This window comes from Podarcis vaucheri, assembly GCF_965113315.1.
Source record: "Podarcis vaucheri genome assembly, chromosome: Z".
NCBI classification, from domain to species: Eukaryota; Metazoa; Chordata; class Lepidosauria; order Squamata; family Lacertidae; genus Podarcis; species Podarcis vaucheri.
In genome coordinates, this window is record NC_138758.1 from 42,593,292 (window position 1) to 42,613,580 (window position 20,289).

The 20,289-nt window shown below is 42.8% G+C and overlaps 2 protein-coding genes across 2 annotated transcripts in view; both read right to left on the reverse strand.

The window, feature by feature from the left end:
• Positions 1-8,885, reverse strand: part of LOC309524322 (uncharacterized protein) — a 14,123-nt gene extending 5,238 nt beyond the window's left edge. The window contains exon 1 of the mRNA XM_082208883.1: positions 8,848-8,885. Coding sequence (XP_082065009.1) covers positions 8,848-8,854 — 7 coding nt within the window. The 5' untranslated portion in view covers positions 8,855-8,885. The remainder of the gene's footprint in view (positions 1-8,847) is intronic.
• Positions 8,886-14,556: 5,671 nt separating this feature from the next.
• CAMSAP1 (calmodulin regulated spectrin associated protein 1) overlaps positions 14,557-20,289 on the reverse strand; it is a 42,827-nt gene continuing 37,094 nt past the window's right edge. The window contains exons 18-19 of the mRNA XM_082209039.1: positions 19,952-20,070; positions 14,557-18,553 (exon numbers count right to left, since the gene is read on the reverse strand). Coding sequence (XP_082065165.1) covers positions 18,251-18,553; positions 19,952-20,070 — 422 coding nt within the window. The 3' untranslated portion in view covers positions 14,557-18,250. The remainder of the gene's footprint in view (positions 18,554-19,951; positions 20,071-20,289) is intronic.

Sequence of the window (20,289 nt, forward strand, 5' to 3'; positions counted from 1 at the left end):
AAAGGAACAACTGGCAAGTTTGGCCTTGGAGATCAAAACGAAGCAGGGCAAAGGCTAATAGAGTTCTGTCAAGAGAACAAGCTGGTCATCACAAACACGCTTTTCCAACAACACAAGAGACGACTCTACACATGGACATCACCAGGTGGGCAGCATCAAAATCAGATTGATTATATTCTCTGCAGCCAAAGATGGAGAAGCTCTATACAGTCAGCAAAAACAAGACCTGGAGCTGACTGTGGCTCAGATCATCAGCTTCTTATAGCAAAATTCAAGCTTAAACTGAAGAAAGTAGGAAAAACCACTGGGCCGGTAAGATACAATCTAAACCAAATCCCTTATGAATACACAGTGGAAGTGAGGAACAGGTTTAAGGATTTAGATTTGCTGGACAGAGTGCCTGAAGAACTATGGGTGGAGGCTCGCAACGTTATACGGGAGGCAGCAACTAAAACCATCCCAATGAAAAAGAAATGCAAGAAAGCAAAGTGGCTGTCCAACGAGGCCTTACAAATAGCGGGGGAGAGAAGGCAAGCAAAATGCGAGGGAGATAGTGAAAGATACAGGAAATTGAATGCAGATTTCCAAAGAATAGCAAGGAGAGACAAGAAGGCCTTCTTAAACGAGCAATGCAAAGAAATAGAGGAAAACAACAGAATGGGAAGAACCAGAGATCTGTTCAAGAAAATCGGAAATATGAAAGGAACATTTCGTACAAAGATTACCATAATAAAGGACAAAAGTGGTAAGGACCTAACAGAAGCAGAAGACATCAAGAAGAGGTGGCAAGAATACACAGAGGAATTATACCAGAAAGATATGGATGTCCCGTACACCCCAGGTAGTGTGGTTGCTGACCTTGAGCCAGACATCCTGGAGAGTGAAGTCAAATGGGCCTTAGAAAGCACTGCAAATAACAAGGCCAGTGGAAGTGATGGTATTCCAGCTGAACTATTTAAAATTTTAAAAGATGGTGCTGTTAAGGTGCTACACTCAATATGCCAGCAAGTTTGGAAAACTCAACAGTGGCCAGAGGATTGGAGAAGATCAGTCTACATCCCAATCCCAAAGAAGGGCAGTGCCAAAGAATGCTCCAACTACCGCACAATTGCACTCATTTCACACGCTAGCAAGGTTATGCTTAAAATTCTACAAGGAAGGCTCAAGCAGTATGTGGACCGAGAACTCCCAGAAGTGCAAGCTGGATTTCGAAGAGGCAGAGGAACCAGAGACCAAATTGCAAACATGCGCTGGATTATGGAGAAAGCTAGAGAGTTCCAGAAAGGCATCTACTTCTGCTTCATTGACTATGCAAAAGCCTTTGACTGTGTCGACCACAGCAAACTATGGCAAGTTCTTAAAGAAATGGGAGTGCCTGATCACCTCATCTGTCTCCTGAGAAATCTCTATGTGGGACAAGAAGCTACAGTTAGAACTGGATATGGAACAACTGATTGGTTCAAAATTGGGAAAGGAGTACGACAAGGCTGTATATTGTCTCCCTACTTATTTAACTTATATGCAGAATTCATCATGCGAAAGGCTGGGCTGGATGAATCCAAAGCCGGAATTAAGATTGCCGGAAGAAATATCAACAACCTCAGATATGCAGATGACACAACCTTGATGGCAGAAAGTGAGGAGGAATTAAAGAACCTTTTATTGAGGGTGAAAGAGGAGAGCGCAAAATATGGTCTGAAGCTCAACATCAAAAAAATGAAGATCATGGCCACTGGTCCCATCACCTCCTGGCAAATAGAAGGGGAAGAAATGGAGGCAGTAAGAGATTTTACTTTCTTGGGCGCCATGATCACTGCAGATGGTGACAGCAGCCACGAAATTAAAAGATGCCTGCTTCTTGGGAGAAAAGCAATGACAAACCTAGGCAGCATCTTAAAAAGTAGAGACATCACCTTGCCAACAAAGGTCCGTATAGTAAAAGCTATGGTTTTCCCAGTAGTGATGTATGGAAGTGAGAGCTGGACCATAAAGAAGGCTGATCGCTGAAGAATTGATGCTTTTGAATTATGGTGCTGGAGGAGACTCTTGAGAGTCCCATGGACTGCAAAAAGATCAAACGTATCCATTCTTAAGGAAATCAGCCCTGAGTGCTCACTGGAAGGACAGATCGTGAAGCTGAGGCTCTAATACTTTGGCCACCTCATGAGAAGAGAAGACTCCCTGGAAAAGACCCTGATGCTGGGAAAGATGGAGGGCACAAGGAGAAGGGGACGACAGAGGATGAGATGGTTGGATGGTGTTCTTGAAGCTACCAGCATGAGTTTGATCAAACTGCGGGAGGCAGTGGAGGACAGAAGTGCCTGGCGTGCTCTGGTCCATGGGGTCACGAAGAGTCGGACACGACTAAACGACTAAACAACAACAACAACAATATCTCTAAACCTACCATCTAAGGAAAGCACCAGGGTAGGGAGAGGGGAAAGGGAGAGAGAACTCTTGTTTGCAACTGACAGGCCAACCTTGTAAACAAAGGAAATGATTTTGCCCAGGCCCTCCAATCCCAGTCCTTTAGGGAAGGGATGTTGAAGTAAATAAATCACCTAAGTCTCATGGGTTTCTTGCACTTTTGCAAGTTCTGTCTCTATGCAGGAATTTTAATAAAACGGTTCTGGTGGAACACAGCAAGTTGCCTAGCATAGTATGGTCTACACTGGCTGGCAGCAGCTCTCCAAGCATTCAGGCACAGAATATTTTCCAATTCTACCCGGAGAGGCTGGGGGCTGAAACTATGACCTTCTGGATATGAAGCAGATGTCCTTAAGGCTTGAGTCCAACCCACGCCCACCCTTTATCCAGCCTTTTCTTTCAAACCCTACTGTTCTTCCTCAGATATTCCTTTTGGTGTAATCTTGCTGTTGTTTGTTTCATCTTCTTTTGTTTCCTCCTTTTGTTTATCTTTTCCTGCTTGATTATTTTGCTTCAAGTTCAGTGTAGTCTTCTGCTCTGGAAGGAAGGACTTGAACCAGCAGATTCTATTTACAGGAATCAAGACATTACGAAGAATTTTCTGACAGTAAAGAGTTGGTCAACAGCAGAACGGGCTCCCTCGGAAAGTAGTGAACTCTCCATCCTTGGAGGTTTTTTAAACAGGTTGGATGTCAACCTGTTGGGGATTCGTCAGGTGGGATTCTTGCATTACAGATGGTTGGTCTAGATGTCCCTTTGGGGTCCCTTTCCAACCCCACAATTGTATGATTCTTGTCTGTTTTATTCAGTCCATCAAAAGTGATTTTATTCAACTATAGTCTGCCTTTAAAAATTCTTAGTGTGTGTGTGTGGGGGGGGCGTTTCATACACCCACACCCATTCCAAGTTTTATTTATTTATTTAGCCAGCCACCAAGCCATAGTTTGCCTTATTAAGTCATTATTGTCACTTACAAGTATTGAAGCATTTTCCTTAGAGGGAGACATCTCTGGGTCGGTGTGTGCTTGTATCTATTTCACCCACCCACCAGTGTCTTACTAGACAATAGCATTGTATAACACACGCAGCCACCGTTGTAAGCTGCAAAGCATCACACAATACACATCTTGGGCTCCACTCTGGGGATTGTTATATGAACAGGTTATCTAAATGAATCTTTCTCTCCTCTCCTCCCTAAAAGTGTGCTATTTAAACAAGTGGGAACTGCAACAAATTGCTGCAGTGCAAAGTGTGTCTGTTCAGTGCTTCATGCAGCTTGTGAACCAACCATGCACTCTTCATTGTCACATCCTTAAAACTTATCAAATGAAGCTGTTTTGTGGGATTTCTTAGCCTGCCCCTCATTTTCTCTTCCCCAAAAGATTTTTCCCTATTTCTAAAAACCAGGGGGTGAGGAGGGTTTAGGAACATGCCACCCCCACCCCAGTTGTTTGGTAATCTTCTTCTTCTTCTTCTTCTTCTTCGATCACTTGTAGCCGTGTGAGATTGTCTTCCATAAACACAGTTATAACAATGAGTCCGTAAGTAACTGTGAAGGCCAATTCTGGATCCACACATCCTTCCACAGTGGGGACATTGGTTCCTGGGGGGAAGTTGATCATGGTGTGGTTTTGCCAGGCATGCCTTCCTCTTAGCACGTTTCTCCCTTGTGTCCTGAGTTTGAGTGTCTTCAAAGCCCATGAAACCTTTGGTAAAGGCTGTTCTCCAACTGGAGTGCTTGCAGGCCAGTGTTTCCCAGTTGTTGGTGTTTATCCTACATTTTTTTTAGATTTGCCTTGAGACAGTCTTTAAACCTCTTTTGTTGACCATCAGCATTACACTTTCCATTTTTAAGTTTGGAATAGAGTTGTTGCTTTGGAAGACGATCATCAGGCATCTGCACAACATGACCAGTCCAACGAAGCTGACCTTGGTAATAGCCCCACTTTGGCTACCCAGCTCTCAAAATGAGATGTGGACGCCATCTGTCAGTTTTGGTTTCCGTCACCTTCTTGTCTTAAACTCAGCCCCCCCCCTGTTGTTGCAGCAATTTGAACTTGTGTTTCTTTTAATCCTCATGAAAATTCATCAGCATCTGAGTGTGAATTTCTCCTAACAGACACACTTTTGTATGCAGTTTTGACTAACAGATGCATTTTTATATGTTCTCCCCTCACCCTATATATTCACTTGTTTGCAAACTGCTCACTTAAATATGCACTTTTGCATACTTTTGAGAAGTTTAAAAAAATGGAGAATTGGACAAGGTATAAAACAAACTCCTTTATTTATATACCTGGGTGTACTCTTTAGTGAAACCTCCCTTGGAAGTTTCGGATGGAAGCAGTGAAAGTCAAACCACAGGAAACTATTGGGGCATTGATGAAGTTCTGTTACAACAGCTGATTGAACCTGCTATGAAATATTTGATAGTTAAAGTGCTTACTCAAATTCTTTATGACACTGAAATCTGGGGCTCTGATTTAAACTCCATTAAGGTTTTGGAAACCAGGCAGAATATTTTATTTTCCCTAGAAGCTATACTCTCTACCACCAGGAATATCAACAGCTCTTCTTTGTACAGAATCTGGGACGCCAACAATTAAGTCAAGAGCAAACTGTGCTCAGTTAAAGTATATTTTAAAAATTGCTACTATGCCTTTTGAGCTTTTTCCTGCACTGTGCTATATAGAATTGAGTGATAACCTGCTCTGGAAAGCAGCTTGTCAAGATGTTTTAAACCATTATTATATTCCAGAACTGAGCTCTGGTTTGACCTTGAATAAGTGTCAACTAAGAGACTGGCATGAGTTTGACAAAACTGCGGGAGGCAGTGGAAGACAGGAGTGCCTGGCGTGTTCTGTTCCATGTGGTCACGAAGAGTCGGACATGACTAAACGACTAAACAACAACAACAACAAGAGACTGGCTCTTCTGGATAGAACCCAGAATCTGGATTCTGGACAGAATCCAGAAATGACCTGCAACTAATTAGAAATACCATATTTTTCCCTTGGTATCCACTCCAGAGTATTTTAGAGCTCAAACTCTCACCAGCTTCCTCAATAAATGCCTTTATTGAGCTGCTTTTTCAGCTAATGCCTATTGCAGTCTTGGATGGCTGCTACAGCAAACAAGGTCATGTATGTGGACAGAGTTTGCATTTGTAGTTAACCTCAGGTGGAAGGCATCGCTCATTATCTGTTAGCCTGCCTCTTACCCAGAGACTTTCTGAAACCTTTATTCACATTAGCAAGTAGCCACACCCTGGCAGAAATAGGTTGGTTTCTTTTGAGTGACAATAATGGCTTTATAACACAGAGAGTAGCCCTCTATGCATTGACTGAAAAATAATAATAAAATAATCAGGAAAAAGGAGTCATATAAAATCTCTATAAATTGTCATGGTGGTTGTTTCCACTTCCTGTCCCATGCCATGGTGATGACTCTCTCAACATAGGAGAGAGGCACAGGTTGAATAAAGAGGATGGAAGTGGTTAAACCAAACCTATAAACCCTGATGATGGGAAAGATGGAGGGCACAAGGAGAAGGGGACGACAGAGGACGAGATGGCTGGACAGTGTTCTCAAAGCTACCAGCATGCGTTTGACCAAACTGCTGGTGGCAGTGGAAGACAGGAGTGCCTGGCGTGCTCTGGTCCATGGGGTCACGAAGAGTCGGACACGACTAAACGACTAAACAACAACATAAACCTACTGAGGTACAGGAGGTACTGGAGACCTACTGTTACCTCAATGGCTTGCCCCCACACAGGGACAGGTGGAGGTGCTGGGTGCTTACTCACCTTGCCTGATGTGAAACCCCCAAAATTGCCATTGGATGTGGAGGTTCTCCTTATAATTGGGTTTTTAATTGGCATTAAGAATAGGTGCACACAAGAGGACATGTACATTATAACTGCAAACAACCAGCTGCATGGAACTGAGGTTTGAAATTGGGAGAAGAATCTATCTTGTGCTGGAGGTGGATGGAGGAGATGGGGGCTCTCTGCTATATTTTATGGAAGATTTTACATTTATGATTTAGCAACCCTCTCCTAATATTGAAATTTAAGATATACAGGTGAGGATGGTTTGATGTATGATGTAACGCTGAGATTTCGAAGAAGATGTAAAGCTGTGTGTGGTTTGAAAGGAGTTAAAAGAGGGAGAGAACTGTTTTGTTTGGAAGGTTGTCACTGGGAGTTGGAGCCTACCCCCCTCCAAAAAAAAAAAAAAGACTGAAAGAGTTGTGGAAATGTTGAGATATAATCTATTTTTTAAAATTTCGCTGGTAGCAGCGAAAGGAAGGTTGCATGAGGGCTTTTTGGGTGTTGAAAGAGGAATGGCACCACCTTTTCTCTCCTTTCCCAGCCAGAAGAAGAAATGGCAAATCTCTGGAACTCGGAACTTATTGATTCTTGGTGCTAGTGGAAAGGAGGGATCAGCTGTTGTCGATTTGGAACTGCTTGAGTATTATGGGAAGGAGCTGAGCAGGAGAAAGAAGAGGGTTTAACCCGAAGTTTCAGCTCTGCCCCAACCAAGCTGGAATAAAACAGCAGTGGGAGTAGGGAGATAGCCCCAAATGCACCAGGAAAAAGGGAAAACGTCAGAGAGACACATAAGGCCAAGAGACTAACAACTGACTTTTGGATGTAGTGGACACAGGATGAAAAGGAAAAAGCTATGGGTCCTCACTTGAAGCCTTTTTTTTTTTTTGGAAGTTAAATAATAAAATAACACCAAATAGAAATCATAAAGAGTGCAACTGTTAATCGTATGATAATTTGGAAAAATTGAATGTAATAGAAATAAATAAGAATATGAAACACAGTAATATTAAATAATAAAGATCCATCAGGAACTGTGTGTGGGAAGCCTCTTAACAAAATTGTATTAATTTGGAACCAATTTGTGGGTTTTCTGGGTTTATATTGGAAAATCGATAAAAATAATTGGCAAAATAAATTAATAATCAAATTGTTGTGGTGATTCAAAGGTTTAGTCTGAAATCAAGATGGATTTGAGTTTGTTGGTGTATCATGGATATTAGCTTATATTATGGATGTATGTTGTTTTATTAAGGCTATTGCTACAGGTTTGCCATGGCCTTTGGCTAGAGCAATAAACGTATGAACTGAACTGATTGGAGAGCTGCACTGCAAATTTTTGAAAGTGTGAATTCCAAAGAATACATGCTGTTCAGTTTGTAGATTGGTTTGCGAAGTGGTAGTTAGGCGGTTTTTTCATGATGGTGTAAACAGAATCAGTTTTCTCTCCATCTCTAGCCAGAACTCTGCCCCTGAGTTCAGCTGATTGCTATTGTGTTTCCAAGCCCAATTCAAGGTGCTCACAGTTACATTCGAAGCCCAAATGACTGAGCCCCAAATGCCCAAAAGACCATCTCCCTCCCTATTGAACCTCTTAATAATATTATGTATATAGTACATTAACTCTTAGTAGTTCCTCTAAGTAGTTCCACCACCCATAGAAGTTTGAGAGTGGAGGCAGCCTGGGAGAGGACATTATCTGTGGAAGCATCAGTGCTCCTGGCATCTTCACTATAGAGTTTTTGTCATATATTGAAGAAGCATGTCTATCCTAGCCTTTGACACTTAAGTTATATATACTTCAGGACCCACCCTATTCTTATTTATTTATTGCATCTACTGTATACCCCACCTCTTTCTCTGAGGAGCTCGAGGTGGCATACATCACCCTCAACCTCCTCATTTAATCCCCACAATAACCGTACAAGGTAGAGGTTAGGCTGAGTAGCAGCAGCAGCAATTGGCTCAAGGTCACCGGTGAGTTTCATGGGGATTTGAACCCTGGTCTCCCATATACTATCCCAATCCTCTAACCACTATACCACATGGAGTGCAACCCTCTCAGTCCCAAACACCTAACCCCCCCCCCAAAAAAAAACCTCCTGATCCCTTCCTCCTTACACTGGATATTTTGGGCAACCTGAATGCTGCTGTGTTGGTCCTGATGCCATTTGCTTTAAGGCAGTGGTGTCCAAACTTTTTTCAAAGAGGGCCAGATTTGATGAAGTAAAGGGCCGTTTGGGATTGAAGTTGTTGAGCTTTTTTTATTATTTTACCCCCAAGTTCTTGAGCTCTTTTTTTTTTTAGGAGTGAAGTTGTTGAGTTCTTTTTTTAGGATTTTAACCCAGGAAATAAACTGTCACAGGGCCCGGATTAAACCGACCAGTGGGCCAGATTAGGCCCCCGATACAAACTTTGGACATGCTTGCTTTAAGGCATCTGTAATGGTGTATATTTACATTGCTCCGACCAGCTGTGGGACCTTAAGGGTGATGGGTGGGTAATAAATCAAAATAAAACAATAATTACAGCACCTGCAACTAAAAGTTTGTCATTCATCCACATGGTACTCTAAGAGTCCCCTACTTACATTTCATGTTGGACAGGCTTTTCCTTTCGGCGAGGGAAGCAGTCAGCTTGGGCTTCTTCTTCAGCACACTAGCAACTTTGCCTGGGAGGTGGGAGGTATAAAACTGCAGGGCTGGTGCTTGCAGCCTCCATTTGGTGGACACAGGCAAGTCGAAACCTGTTACGTGTTGAACTCTTCCCTTCTGTGGGGGGCTTTTCATTCCCCCGTGAGGCCTCATGCATGGTTAGTATAGCATCATCTCCATAGCATCACCATGGAGTCTTCCCATTACCAGTAAATACGTTAACCATTTTACAGGATAAACCAAGAGCCCTGCTCCATTTTCCTAGTCTCCCCCTTCCCAACACAGTCTGGTGGGGATGTAGAGAATTATAGATCAAATATGAATATGTCTGGCCTTGGAGTCCTTCAGTCATTGCTAAGTCACTGGGAGTTGGATGCCTTTGTCCAGAAGAAACCAAACTTTTTAGAGGGTCATTAATGAAGATGACAACGAGCTTATAGGCGACCCTTGTCCATTCGCGCTGCACACGTGTACAGTAGATCATAATAATTTTATTATTTATACCCCGCCCATCTGGCTGGGTTTCCCCAGCCACTCTGGAGTGTCTAACCTGAGTCATGCCTCCTGGTGCTGCCCAAATCATTTCCCAAAAAGAAACTGTGCAACTGTCTTGAAAACTGAGTGGCATTGCACCCCACCCACCCAGTCCAGTTGCACATTCTATACATTTCTTCACAAGCATCGTTGTGATACACCACAGAGCAAGAGGGAAGGGGCCACCACCGATCCGCTGCAACATTTTGCAATGTTGTTTTGCAATAGAGCTTCACAGCAGGTATGGGGAGCCCTTTTCAGCTTGAGAGGTGCATTCGCTTCGGGGGGCTCCATGCTGGTGGTGGGTGAGGCGAGAGTCAAAAGTGGGTGAAGCAATGAATGCAGATTTTACCTTTGTACAGGAGGCTAGTTTCTACACACACTCCTACCTATCCTCTATCAAGGCAAGTGAAATATACTCGGAGTCGAGAGTGGATTTCCTGCTCTTCATTCAGCTCATAGTGGTGAGGAGGAATGGAAGTTCCCCCAGAATGTCTGCCTTATATACATCATTTACACAATGGGCCCCACGTGATTGGCTAATTCCGGGATTCTCCTGTAGGCCAATCAGGCTGCGGATTCCCTTCCACCTGGAGCTCCTGTGGGTGGCTTCTGTGGACCAATCAGACTGCTGCATTCTGGATCCTATTGTTCTAGGACCAATCAGACTGCTGCATTTTGGATCCTATTCAACTCAGTACATAACAGCAAGGAAGGGTTCATTATTTCAAAGACACATCCCAGTCAAGCAGCAACAGTCAAGTGTGGTGCAAAATAGGGCCTATGAAGGATGTGGCTTGAGGAGAACATTCCAAGGGCCAGAAAGAGAGGCATGTAGGGCCACGTTTGGCCTCTGAGCATGGGAGTTGCCATCCCTATTTTACATCTTCCAAGTTTGGAATGGGGGCCTTGGGCAAGGTGCCCCAAGTAGATCCCCTTCTCCCTCATCTCCAGGGCATTGATGCCCACTCACTTGCCCTCTCCCTCTGGCCCCAAATCTGCACCACCACCTGAAGGGAGAAAGCAAGACAAGTGGAGACTGCCTTTGCTGCGTCTGCTTACTGCTAGTAGTCTTAGAGAGGTCAGGTAAACAGGCACTGAGGCAGGAAAGAGCAGCAAGCAGGCAACAGGAACACTGTAAGGGACCAGGAGAACCTGGAACAGCAGGACCAGGACACAAACTTGCAGAAAATGGGTGTTTGCTAAGTGATAGATTTAGATACCTCTGCACAAATTAATGTTTCAGAGGTCTCGTCCATGCTGTGCTTTGTTTGCCTTGTAAACAAAGTGTGTTTTTCACGCAGAGGGAGGAGGAGAAGGAGATCTGGATTTTAGTACAAAAGGCTCCTCAACACCGCTGCCCATACCAGAAACAGGAGCCTCTAAAGTAGGAGTTATTAACCTTTTTGGACCAGTGGGCACATTTTGGATTTTGAGTGTGTTGTGGGCACAAAATGGTTGCCACAGTGAACATGGCAGAACACAAAATTAGAAACAACCACTCCTCGCAACCTTCCGTTTACCATGGGAAGTTAGCTGTGTCCTGCTGCTCCTGATTGTGAAGATCACACAATACTGATGGCATGCACACAGAATGACGGTGTGCTGTCTAATAAAAACAGGAAGCATTCCTCAAAACCAGGAAAAATATACAAGGGGGCCACATCATACTCACACTAATTTCACAGAAGCGGCTTAGAAGGTACCTGCACATTTTGCCCCATAACTTTCTTTCTAGGAGGACAAGAGACTTTTATTTTTCAATTAGTATTCAGTCTGGGGCATTTGCCCAGGGGCAGCAATTAAGGCTTTTGTGGGCATCAGATTAGTGACCCCTACTCCAGAGTGTGGCAGTGTGCCCTATGCAGTGGCATAGGCCTCGGCAGATGACCAATGACTCAATTATAAAGGGATTAGTGATGAGAAGCTAAAAAGTCGCTGCCCTCCCAAACTACCAGTCCTAAGCCAAGAGGGGAATGTCAACTCTGACCTTTTTTGCAGGCAGTTTGCTTCAAAGGGACACAGCAGGCTTGTCCACCATAACCCCAAATAGCCACCAAGGAAATTATTAAGTCATTGACCAATTCATTTATTTGGAATCTATAAACGAATGCTGCTTCATCAAACCCATTCTTAGTCTCCAACTGCAGCTGCTCCTTTTTCTTGGCTGCCAACTTTCTTTTTAGAAAGCAGCCGCTGTGTGCAAATAATAATAATAATAATAATAATAATAATAATAATAATAATAATCTCCTATTGACAGCCTTAGAAATCATACAATCACTGAATCAAATTTCCAGGATACTAAGTACCTTCCCATGAAGCTAGGTCCTGCTTGTGGAGTTCCCAGTGGGGCATCTGGCTGACACTGTGACAACAGGATACTGGACTACATAGGCCTTTGGCCTGATCCAGCAGGGCTCTTCCGATGTTCTTAATGCTGCATAGGTTTCATATGTAGCATATAAAGGTGCCTATCATTCCCTCTACACTAATAGCAAACTTAGCAGAAGCCACTGGCAAGACTGAACTGAAATGTGAGGGAGCAAAAACTAATTTCAAAAATGCGTTGTAACATCAGAGATCTTGAACATGTCCCAATGAGAAATGGTTCTCATGAGCAGGCAGCCGAGTTCAGCTCTTTAACTATGACAGCGGTGTCCAGTTCAGGAAGAAAAATTATTCATGTATAGAGCTAGGTTAAAAGGAGGCTAGTATCACAAAAATGTTTTCCTGATCAGTTTTGCTACCTGGTTTAATATTTGCATAGACCAGATCTTCCTGACAGGTCTTCCTGCAAGCCAAACTTTTCTTTGTTATGAAGCAGGGATGGCAAATCCTGTGATCTTTCAGGTGCTGCTGGATGGCCAACAGTCAGGGGTGATGGGCCACAGGTTCTCTATTCTGGTTTTTAAGAAAAGAATTTTGTTATTCAAGGATCTTGATGAAGTGACTGGACTAAGCAGTAAAAAACTTGGCAGGCTAGATGCACTGTTCAGAACACCCAAGTACTGCACCCAAGCACTTGTGCACATCCACTGAAATGCAAACACACGCCACTAGGCTCTTACAAACTTCTGCTTGCACTCAATGGGAGGAAAGCCCTGGCCACTTCTTACACTACCGTGGTAAAGTAAACTCTTTGCAATCCATTGCTGCCACCCACTACTTCCCAATAGTACTTGAAATATCTGAACTAACCTTGAGGCTGCTTCTTGGTATTTTTAAACTGTGTAATTGTTAGCAGCCCTAATTTTCTTGAATGGTGGGATATGCCCAAAATAAGCAACCTAAGAGTCATCTCCATGCTTTTCTTGTTTTCAACCACTCAGTTAACCTTTCCCTTGGTGAAATAGACATGTATTGTCAAGTGATAACTGATGGTTGGATTTTTGAAGTTGTTTTTTTTTTTTAAAGAAACCTTTCAAAGATCCACTGTGCTGTGTTCAGGACTAGGGGCTAAGTCAGGGTGGTTTGGATTTCTATTTACTTGTGAACCAAAAAACTGTTTCAAATGGTCCCTATTCTCAATAATGCCAGTGAGTCTGACGTTAAGCAGCTACAAAGGAAGGAAGTCTTCCTATGAAGCCAAGAGAAAGTTTCCCTATGTAGCATGCATAGCCAAAATGAAGGAATGGGTTTCTGAGCAGTCAGTTTAAAATTCTAAATCAGACCACTGGTCTATCTAGTTTAGTACAATCTACAATGACTGGCTCCCCTGGGTTTCAGAATTTCCCAGCCCTACTTGGGAGATGCCAGAGATAGCACCTGGGACCTTCTGCATGCAAAGCAGATGCTCTACTACTGAGCTATGACCATGTAGTGGTATGTGACATTTAGTAGGGAGTAATCACACTGTCCAAAGAGTAAGATCACTTAATATCGCCAGTGTTTAAAAACATAACCTTCACACACAAAATTCTGCATACTCTAACTCAGCTTCACTTTTGTTTTCAAGGTTCATAAAGTACTCAGAAACAGTAATCCTAAATGAACTTATGAAGGCGTACCTTCCAATGAACTTAAAGAGACTTTTGAGTAAACATGCTTAGAGCTAGCTTTGAGATGGTTAGCCATCTTAGCAGCCACTTAGAAATTTCAGAAGTTTCTTGCTGAAGGTATAATATAGTTGCCTTCTCCTGTTCTCCTTTGTAAAGTAGGCCAGATTTCCTCATTGTGCAGATGGTAGAAGGACTGAGGCTAAAAGATGACTATTTATCGAAGACCACCCAATAATTTCGCATTGTTAGAATCTAACAATGCCTAACAACTACACAAAATGAGCTACATCTTTGTTCTACATGCAAGAATTCCACCTGAACTGTAAAGGCAAATACGAAAAGGGTTTATTTCTTGTAAATAAGCTGTTAATCCTTACTTGGATGTGAAAGCAGTTATGAAGGTTGCAAATATATACTCATGCCTCATGACTTTTTCCCAATAATTCAAACACCAAAAAGGAAAAGGGGGGGAAGCTACCCATTATAGCTCAAGAATAAAGCTGATAGGTGAATCCAGAGTTTAAACTATGGTATTTAAAAATCATGGACATATCACAAAGACTTGTTTCATGATAAGGGGAACACTATGAGGCATGCATACTAGACATCTCCCAAAGGCACAAGTTCTAACAAACATAAAGCTTTTACTCAGGGAGCAAACTCTGGAATTCCTTCTAGGTTCTTGCAGACTCAGACAACTGCTTTACAGGAACCCATCAGGGTCCTTCCAGATGAAGGACGGAAAACAAAGTGTCAACTTGGTTTTCAGCTCATTATTTAAGCTCCACCAGCTGGGATGCATACCATGCTACTTGCTCCCCATAGGTCAAGACAACTTTGCTTTAATATAGGCTTGGGAACTTTGTGGTCCTTCAGATATTGCTCAGTTACAACTCTCATCATCCCTGACTCTGACTGCTACCCATGCTGGCTGGGGTGGATGGGAGTTGGAGTCCAATAGCATCTGGAGGGCCTTCGATTCCCAATCCCTAGTTTAAGAAACACTTCAAACAAAATGCAAAGCACATCAATAAAGCTATGTGTCTGTGTCTCAGCATAAGGGAGGCGTCCAACAGAAAGAAAAAAAGATGATGCATGGAATAACAAAAATTAGGTGATGGTTTTTATTAAGATTCAGTGCTTCCATAAAATAAATATGTTGTATAATATCAAACAGTCAGAAATAAAGCATGTAACAGAAAAAGTTACACTCATGACAGTGCTGAATACTTTTAGAAATAATAAAGCATCTCCTTTCTTACAGGGTAGCCAGCTATTAAATAAAATGTACAGCTGACCTAAATGTACTGCAAGGGGTTGGAACCAATAAGACTGCAATAGAAGACCTTCATTCTTCTTTCTCTAGTTAGTATTCACTACCCTCTCTCTCACCACTTCTGTACAAAACTCACTTTAATTCCAATTATTGTTATGTCTAAATTCATTACAAAATTACACTGTATTGTGTTTTGGAGTTTCAACTGTTCAATCTCTAATGTTGGCATAGTATCCTTTGCACTAAGAATAATAAGTATTATTTTATTATTTATACCAAGCCCATCAGGCTGGGCTGCCGTACACTAAACATATTCAAGTAACACTTCAAGTAGAAGTAAAATATGTGCAAACCAGAGTCATAACCTAAAAATAAATTCCTGGGCAGCTGAGTCAGAGTGAGCTTGGGGGTGGGGAACAAACAGACAGGTTTTATAATTATCAGTAATCAAAACGGCCCTCATTAGACATATACACAAACAGGTTATTTTCTGTAGTGGGGAAAACAAACAGCCTTAAGGTCATATCTGATCTCCTGCAATGATTTTGCAAAGTTTTTTGCAGATAAAGTCGCTCAGATTCTGGAAGAGGTAGACTCCACCGTGGGAGCAGGGCCGGGGCAGGAGAGTGCTAGAGTCCTGTCTAGTCAAGTTGCGTGGGATCAATTCTAATCTGTTACCTCCAAGGATGTGGACAGGCTGCTGGGATGAGTGAAACCAACCACCTGTTTCCTTGATCCTTGCCCATCCTGGCTCATAAAAGCTAGCTGGGAAGGGCTGGGTAATGGGCTTCACTGGGTGGTGAATTCTTCTCTCTGCGAGGGAGCCTTCCCAGGCCCGCTGAAAGAGGCGGTTATCAAACCGCTTCTTAAAAAAACATCTTAAGACGCGGCCAATATGGCCAACTTTCACCCAGTCTCAAATCTTCCATTCTTGAGCAAGGTGATTGAGCAAGTGGTTGCTGGACAATTCAAAGCATGCCTGGAAGAAGCGGACCATTTGGATCCCTTCCAGTTGGGATTCAGGCCTCATCATGGGACTGAAACTGCCTTGGTCGTGCTGGTCGATGATCTCCAGCGGGCTAGGGACAAAGGTGAGCGCTGATTCCTGCTTCTGCTAGATCTCTCAGCGGCTTTCGATACCATCGACCATAACATCCTTCTGGACCGTCTAGAGGGGTTGGGAGCTGGGGACACAATATTATACAGTGGTTCCGCTCCTTCCTCCTGGGCCGTGTTCAGAAAGTGGGGGGGGGATGAGTGTTCAGATTCCATGGCTCGCACTTGTGCAGTGCCTCAGGGTTCTGTCCTCTCCCCCATGCTTTTCAACATCTACATGCAGCCGCTGGGAGAGATCATCAGGGGGTTTGGGCTGGGTGTTCATCAATATGAGGATGATACCCAGCTCTACCTATCTTTCAAATCAGAACCAGTGAAGGTGGTGAAGGTCCTGTGTGAGTGTCTGGAGGCAGTTGGAGGATGGATGGCAGCCAAGAGATTGAGGTTGAATCCTTACAAGACAGAAGTACTGTTTTGGGGGGACTGGAGGCAGGCAGGTATGGAGGACTCCCTAGTCCTGAATGGGGTAACTGTGCCCCTGAAGGACCAGGTGTGCAGCCTGGGAGTCATTTTGGACTCACAGCTGTCCATGGAGGCACAGGTCAATTCTGTGTCCAGGGCAGCTGTCTACCAGCTCCATCTGGTACGCAGGCTGAGAATGTACCTGCCTACAGACTGTCTCGCCAGAGTGATGCATACTCTGGTTATCTCCCACTGGGACTACAGCAATGCGCTCTATGTGGGGCTACCTTTGAAGGAGACCCGGAAACTACAAATAATCCAGAATGCGGCAGCTAGACTGATGACTGGGGGCGGCCACTGAGAGCACATAACACTGGTCTTGAAAGAACTACATTGGCTCCCAGTACATTTCGGAGCACAATTCAGTGTTGGTGCTGACCTTTAAAGCCCTAAACAGCCTCGGCCCAGTATACCTGAAGGAGCGTCTTCACCCCCATCGTTCTGCCCAGACACTGAGGGCCTTCTGGCGGTTCCCTCACTGTGAGAATCCAAGTTACAGGGAACCAGGCAGAGGGCCTTCTTGGTAGTGGCACCCGCCCTATAGAACACCTACCCACCAGATGTCACAGAGAACGACTACCAGACTTTTAGAAGACATCTGAAGGCAGTCCTATTTAGGAAAGCTTTTAATGTTTAATGAACTGTATTTTAATATTTTTTTGGAAGCCACCCAAAGTGGCTGGGGAAACCCAGCCATATGGGCTGGGTATAAATAAATTATTATTATTATTATTATTATTATTATTATTATTATTATTATTATTACTCAAGATTTAATATTTCTAGATGGAAAAGGAAAACTGAAACCATCAGATTGAGCCTTCAAAAAAAAAACCAAAATGCAGGTTTGTTTGAAAATTGTTAGTATATGGAAACTGGTATATTTTCTCCTTTATTAGTATATACTCTTGCCACAAAAGAAAAAAGTTGAAACAACAAAAAACAACAACAAAAAACACACTCCATTTTAGAGCATGGTACTCATTCAAAGAAAAAAGAAAAAACCAGTTTAAATTACATTTCAGGACATAATTTAAAAGCATTATAATTTGTGATCATTAAGTGCACCATTATACAGGAGTAACATGCTCTGAGTGAAGATGTTCTACTATTTCAATAATCTGTCTTTATTAAAAAGACAAAAAAAAATCCTGTTAGGATACTACTCGAAACAGAAAAGCAATGTTGACTGTACTCCATTCAGCTTGCCTCAAGTTTCAAATTGGGAATATTCCAACAAGTAGCACCTGTTTGCCTCTTCATGATTGTGTTGCAGAAATGTTCAGCCATGATAATTTGCATAAGTCCTCCATTTTCTTTCTTTCTTTTTTAAAAAAGGCGAATTTTACAGTTTTCAGTGCTTTTAAAAATGATTTGATACTTTAGGTAAACTTGGTTCTGAGCAGCAAGGGGGTGGGGTTGGAGTATTTTCCTTTTCCTTTCACAAGTCAGAGCCTGGTTTAGTGTTGGCAGTAGGGACAAGTACCAATTGTTTGTATGTTATCAAGTCTCCAGAGTCTAAAAGATATTCCTTGAAAGCCTGCCACAGTGCCCAGTTTCTTGTTCTCCTGAGGGGCAGCACATGCTAACTCCAAGAGTGATTGCGGGAAGAGGAGGAACAAGAAAAGATGTCCCAATTTGTACCAATGAAGAACTTCAAGTAAAAAGAAATCCACTCTTGCTACATGCACCTTCCCTCATGTGAAAAGCCTCTCTGGTTATCAATGGGTGTAACAGCCGTTTTATCATTCATACAAAAAAACCAAAAAGAACACTGAAGCTGCTCCTTCATTCTTTCCTTGCATCCACGTTTAATAAGCCTCTTTCTTTTCTTTTTTTAAAAAAGGGATTATGGTTCTGCTCATTTCATTCCCAAACCAGAGAGAGGGTGAGGAAACTCATTTCTCCCCAGCGATGAAATCTACAATAGTCTCCCACTGAACTGTAATGTCATTTGTGAGTTTGAGTCTTCTTTGGCACTACAGGTTGTTTGGGCTGCCACAGATGGTTGTGAATCGTCAGAGCATCTACACAGGCAGACATGGTTTTGGCTGGAATGATATTAAATTGCTTCCTGTCCGAGCTATATTTATAAAGCTTGTCAATCATTTTCTTAGTGATGCTCTTTGGCCCTGTTCCTGTCAGCTTGTGGATTTCTTCTGTTTCAGGATTGAAACAATAAAGTGCTCTGAACTGGCAGCCAGCATCACGGAACAAAATAATGTAGTGCTTGGCATCACATTTCTTGAGCTCCTAGAGGTGAAAGAGAAAAATTCTGAGAGCAATGACCACAGGAAATCAAAGACTGCTAAATGTGCCCAGCACACTGCTGGCAATGTCTAACGTACCCAAGATGAAGGTCAGGAAATACCGTATTTTTCGCTCTATATGACACACTTTTTCCCTCCTAAAAAGCAAGGGGAAATGTGTGTGCGTCCTATGGAGGGAATGCAGGGGGGAGACAGGCAGGAAAAGCCCCCAAGAGCCGCACACAAGCTCTGTGCGCTCTTGCGGGCTTTTCCCCAGGAGGGAGAAGGGACTGACTGGCCGCATCAGTCCCTTCTCCCACCTCACAGAAAAGCCCACAGGAGCCACGCACCCTTTAAAGAGCATGCTGCTTTTGCAAGAGGTGAGGGAATCCCCCCACCTCCCAGAAAAGCCAGGAGAAGCTGCGCAACCCCTTTAAAGAGCGTGCGGCTTCATCCGGTTTTGCGGGAGGTAAAACTAACACTGGCTTTTTCCTCCCAAGTCTGCTGTATTTTCTTGCCTCATGCTTTTGTAGTTTGGTGAGTTTCTGGAGTGGAGTGGCCAAACAAACCGAGTACTGGATTCAATGTAACACCAAGCCATAGTTAAATTAAAGTCTGAAAACCAACAACAAACATGGCTTCAATGGTTTGTTGGTAGTAAGTCAACAATGGGGAACTTCCCATCTTCCCTGACCATTGGTCATGCAAGTTGGGGCTGAAGAGAGCAAAGGCAGATCTGGTTTGGTTACACTGGGCATGGAGCTTCTGGGGTGTTGCATCAGGCACCACAACTAAGACATCCAAAGGAAAGCAAGAGGTGGAGGGGATGTGTGCCAGATTTTGCCATCGCACAGGGCACCACTGAAATTTGAGATACCAAGATCTGCCACTGATGAGTTTGAATTTTCAGTTTCAGCAGCATCTATTTGTAAGGCCAGAGATTCCCCATCCTTGCAGTGAACAATCTATAAGTTGCTGGTCAAACCTTACACATAAAACACTAAGCTATTATTTAAGAAACATATAAGCCACAGTTTAATAAACCAGTTTAGCATTATGCATAAACCAGCCTATTATGATTTAAGCTTGACTTGCAATACACACTAGCAAGCTGGCCACTCAAGAGCTTTCCATATGAAGTCATCCACACTGCAAATGCACTGTGTCCCAGGGATCAGGGTTATTCAATATGGAACAGTAACAAAGTAAAAAAAAAAAGCAAAATTTTTAAAACCAATGCTAACAGTGCATGTTAAAAGAGTTGCATTAATACTTAAAATTAGATTTAATATATTATTAGTGTTTGTACTGTTATGTTTGGAAGACATCAAACAATGGGCATGGAAATCAAGGTATACAGCAACTGACCAATTCCAAAACTCTTGTTCTCAGAGATACTTGCCTCCAGTATAGAATTCTTGTGAGGCTCATTCACTTTTCCAGCAAGACAGCAGTGGGAAATAGCATTGTGGATAATTGATTTGTTTGACTTGCCACAGGGCTCTTTAAACATCTTTGGACCTAATAAAACATAAATTTTAAACAAGTGGCTTGATAACTCAGCTAAAATTAAAGTCTCATGTGTCTTTATCAGTGTTGCGAACTATCTTGAGCAACTATGAAAAGGCAGATTTTTTTTAAAAAAAACTTAAATAAGTAAGAAATTTATTCCTTATTTTACTAGCAATATTTAAAAAGGCAAATTTGCAAGTTTGCAAAGCTTCTACATCCCATGATAAA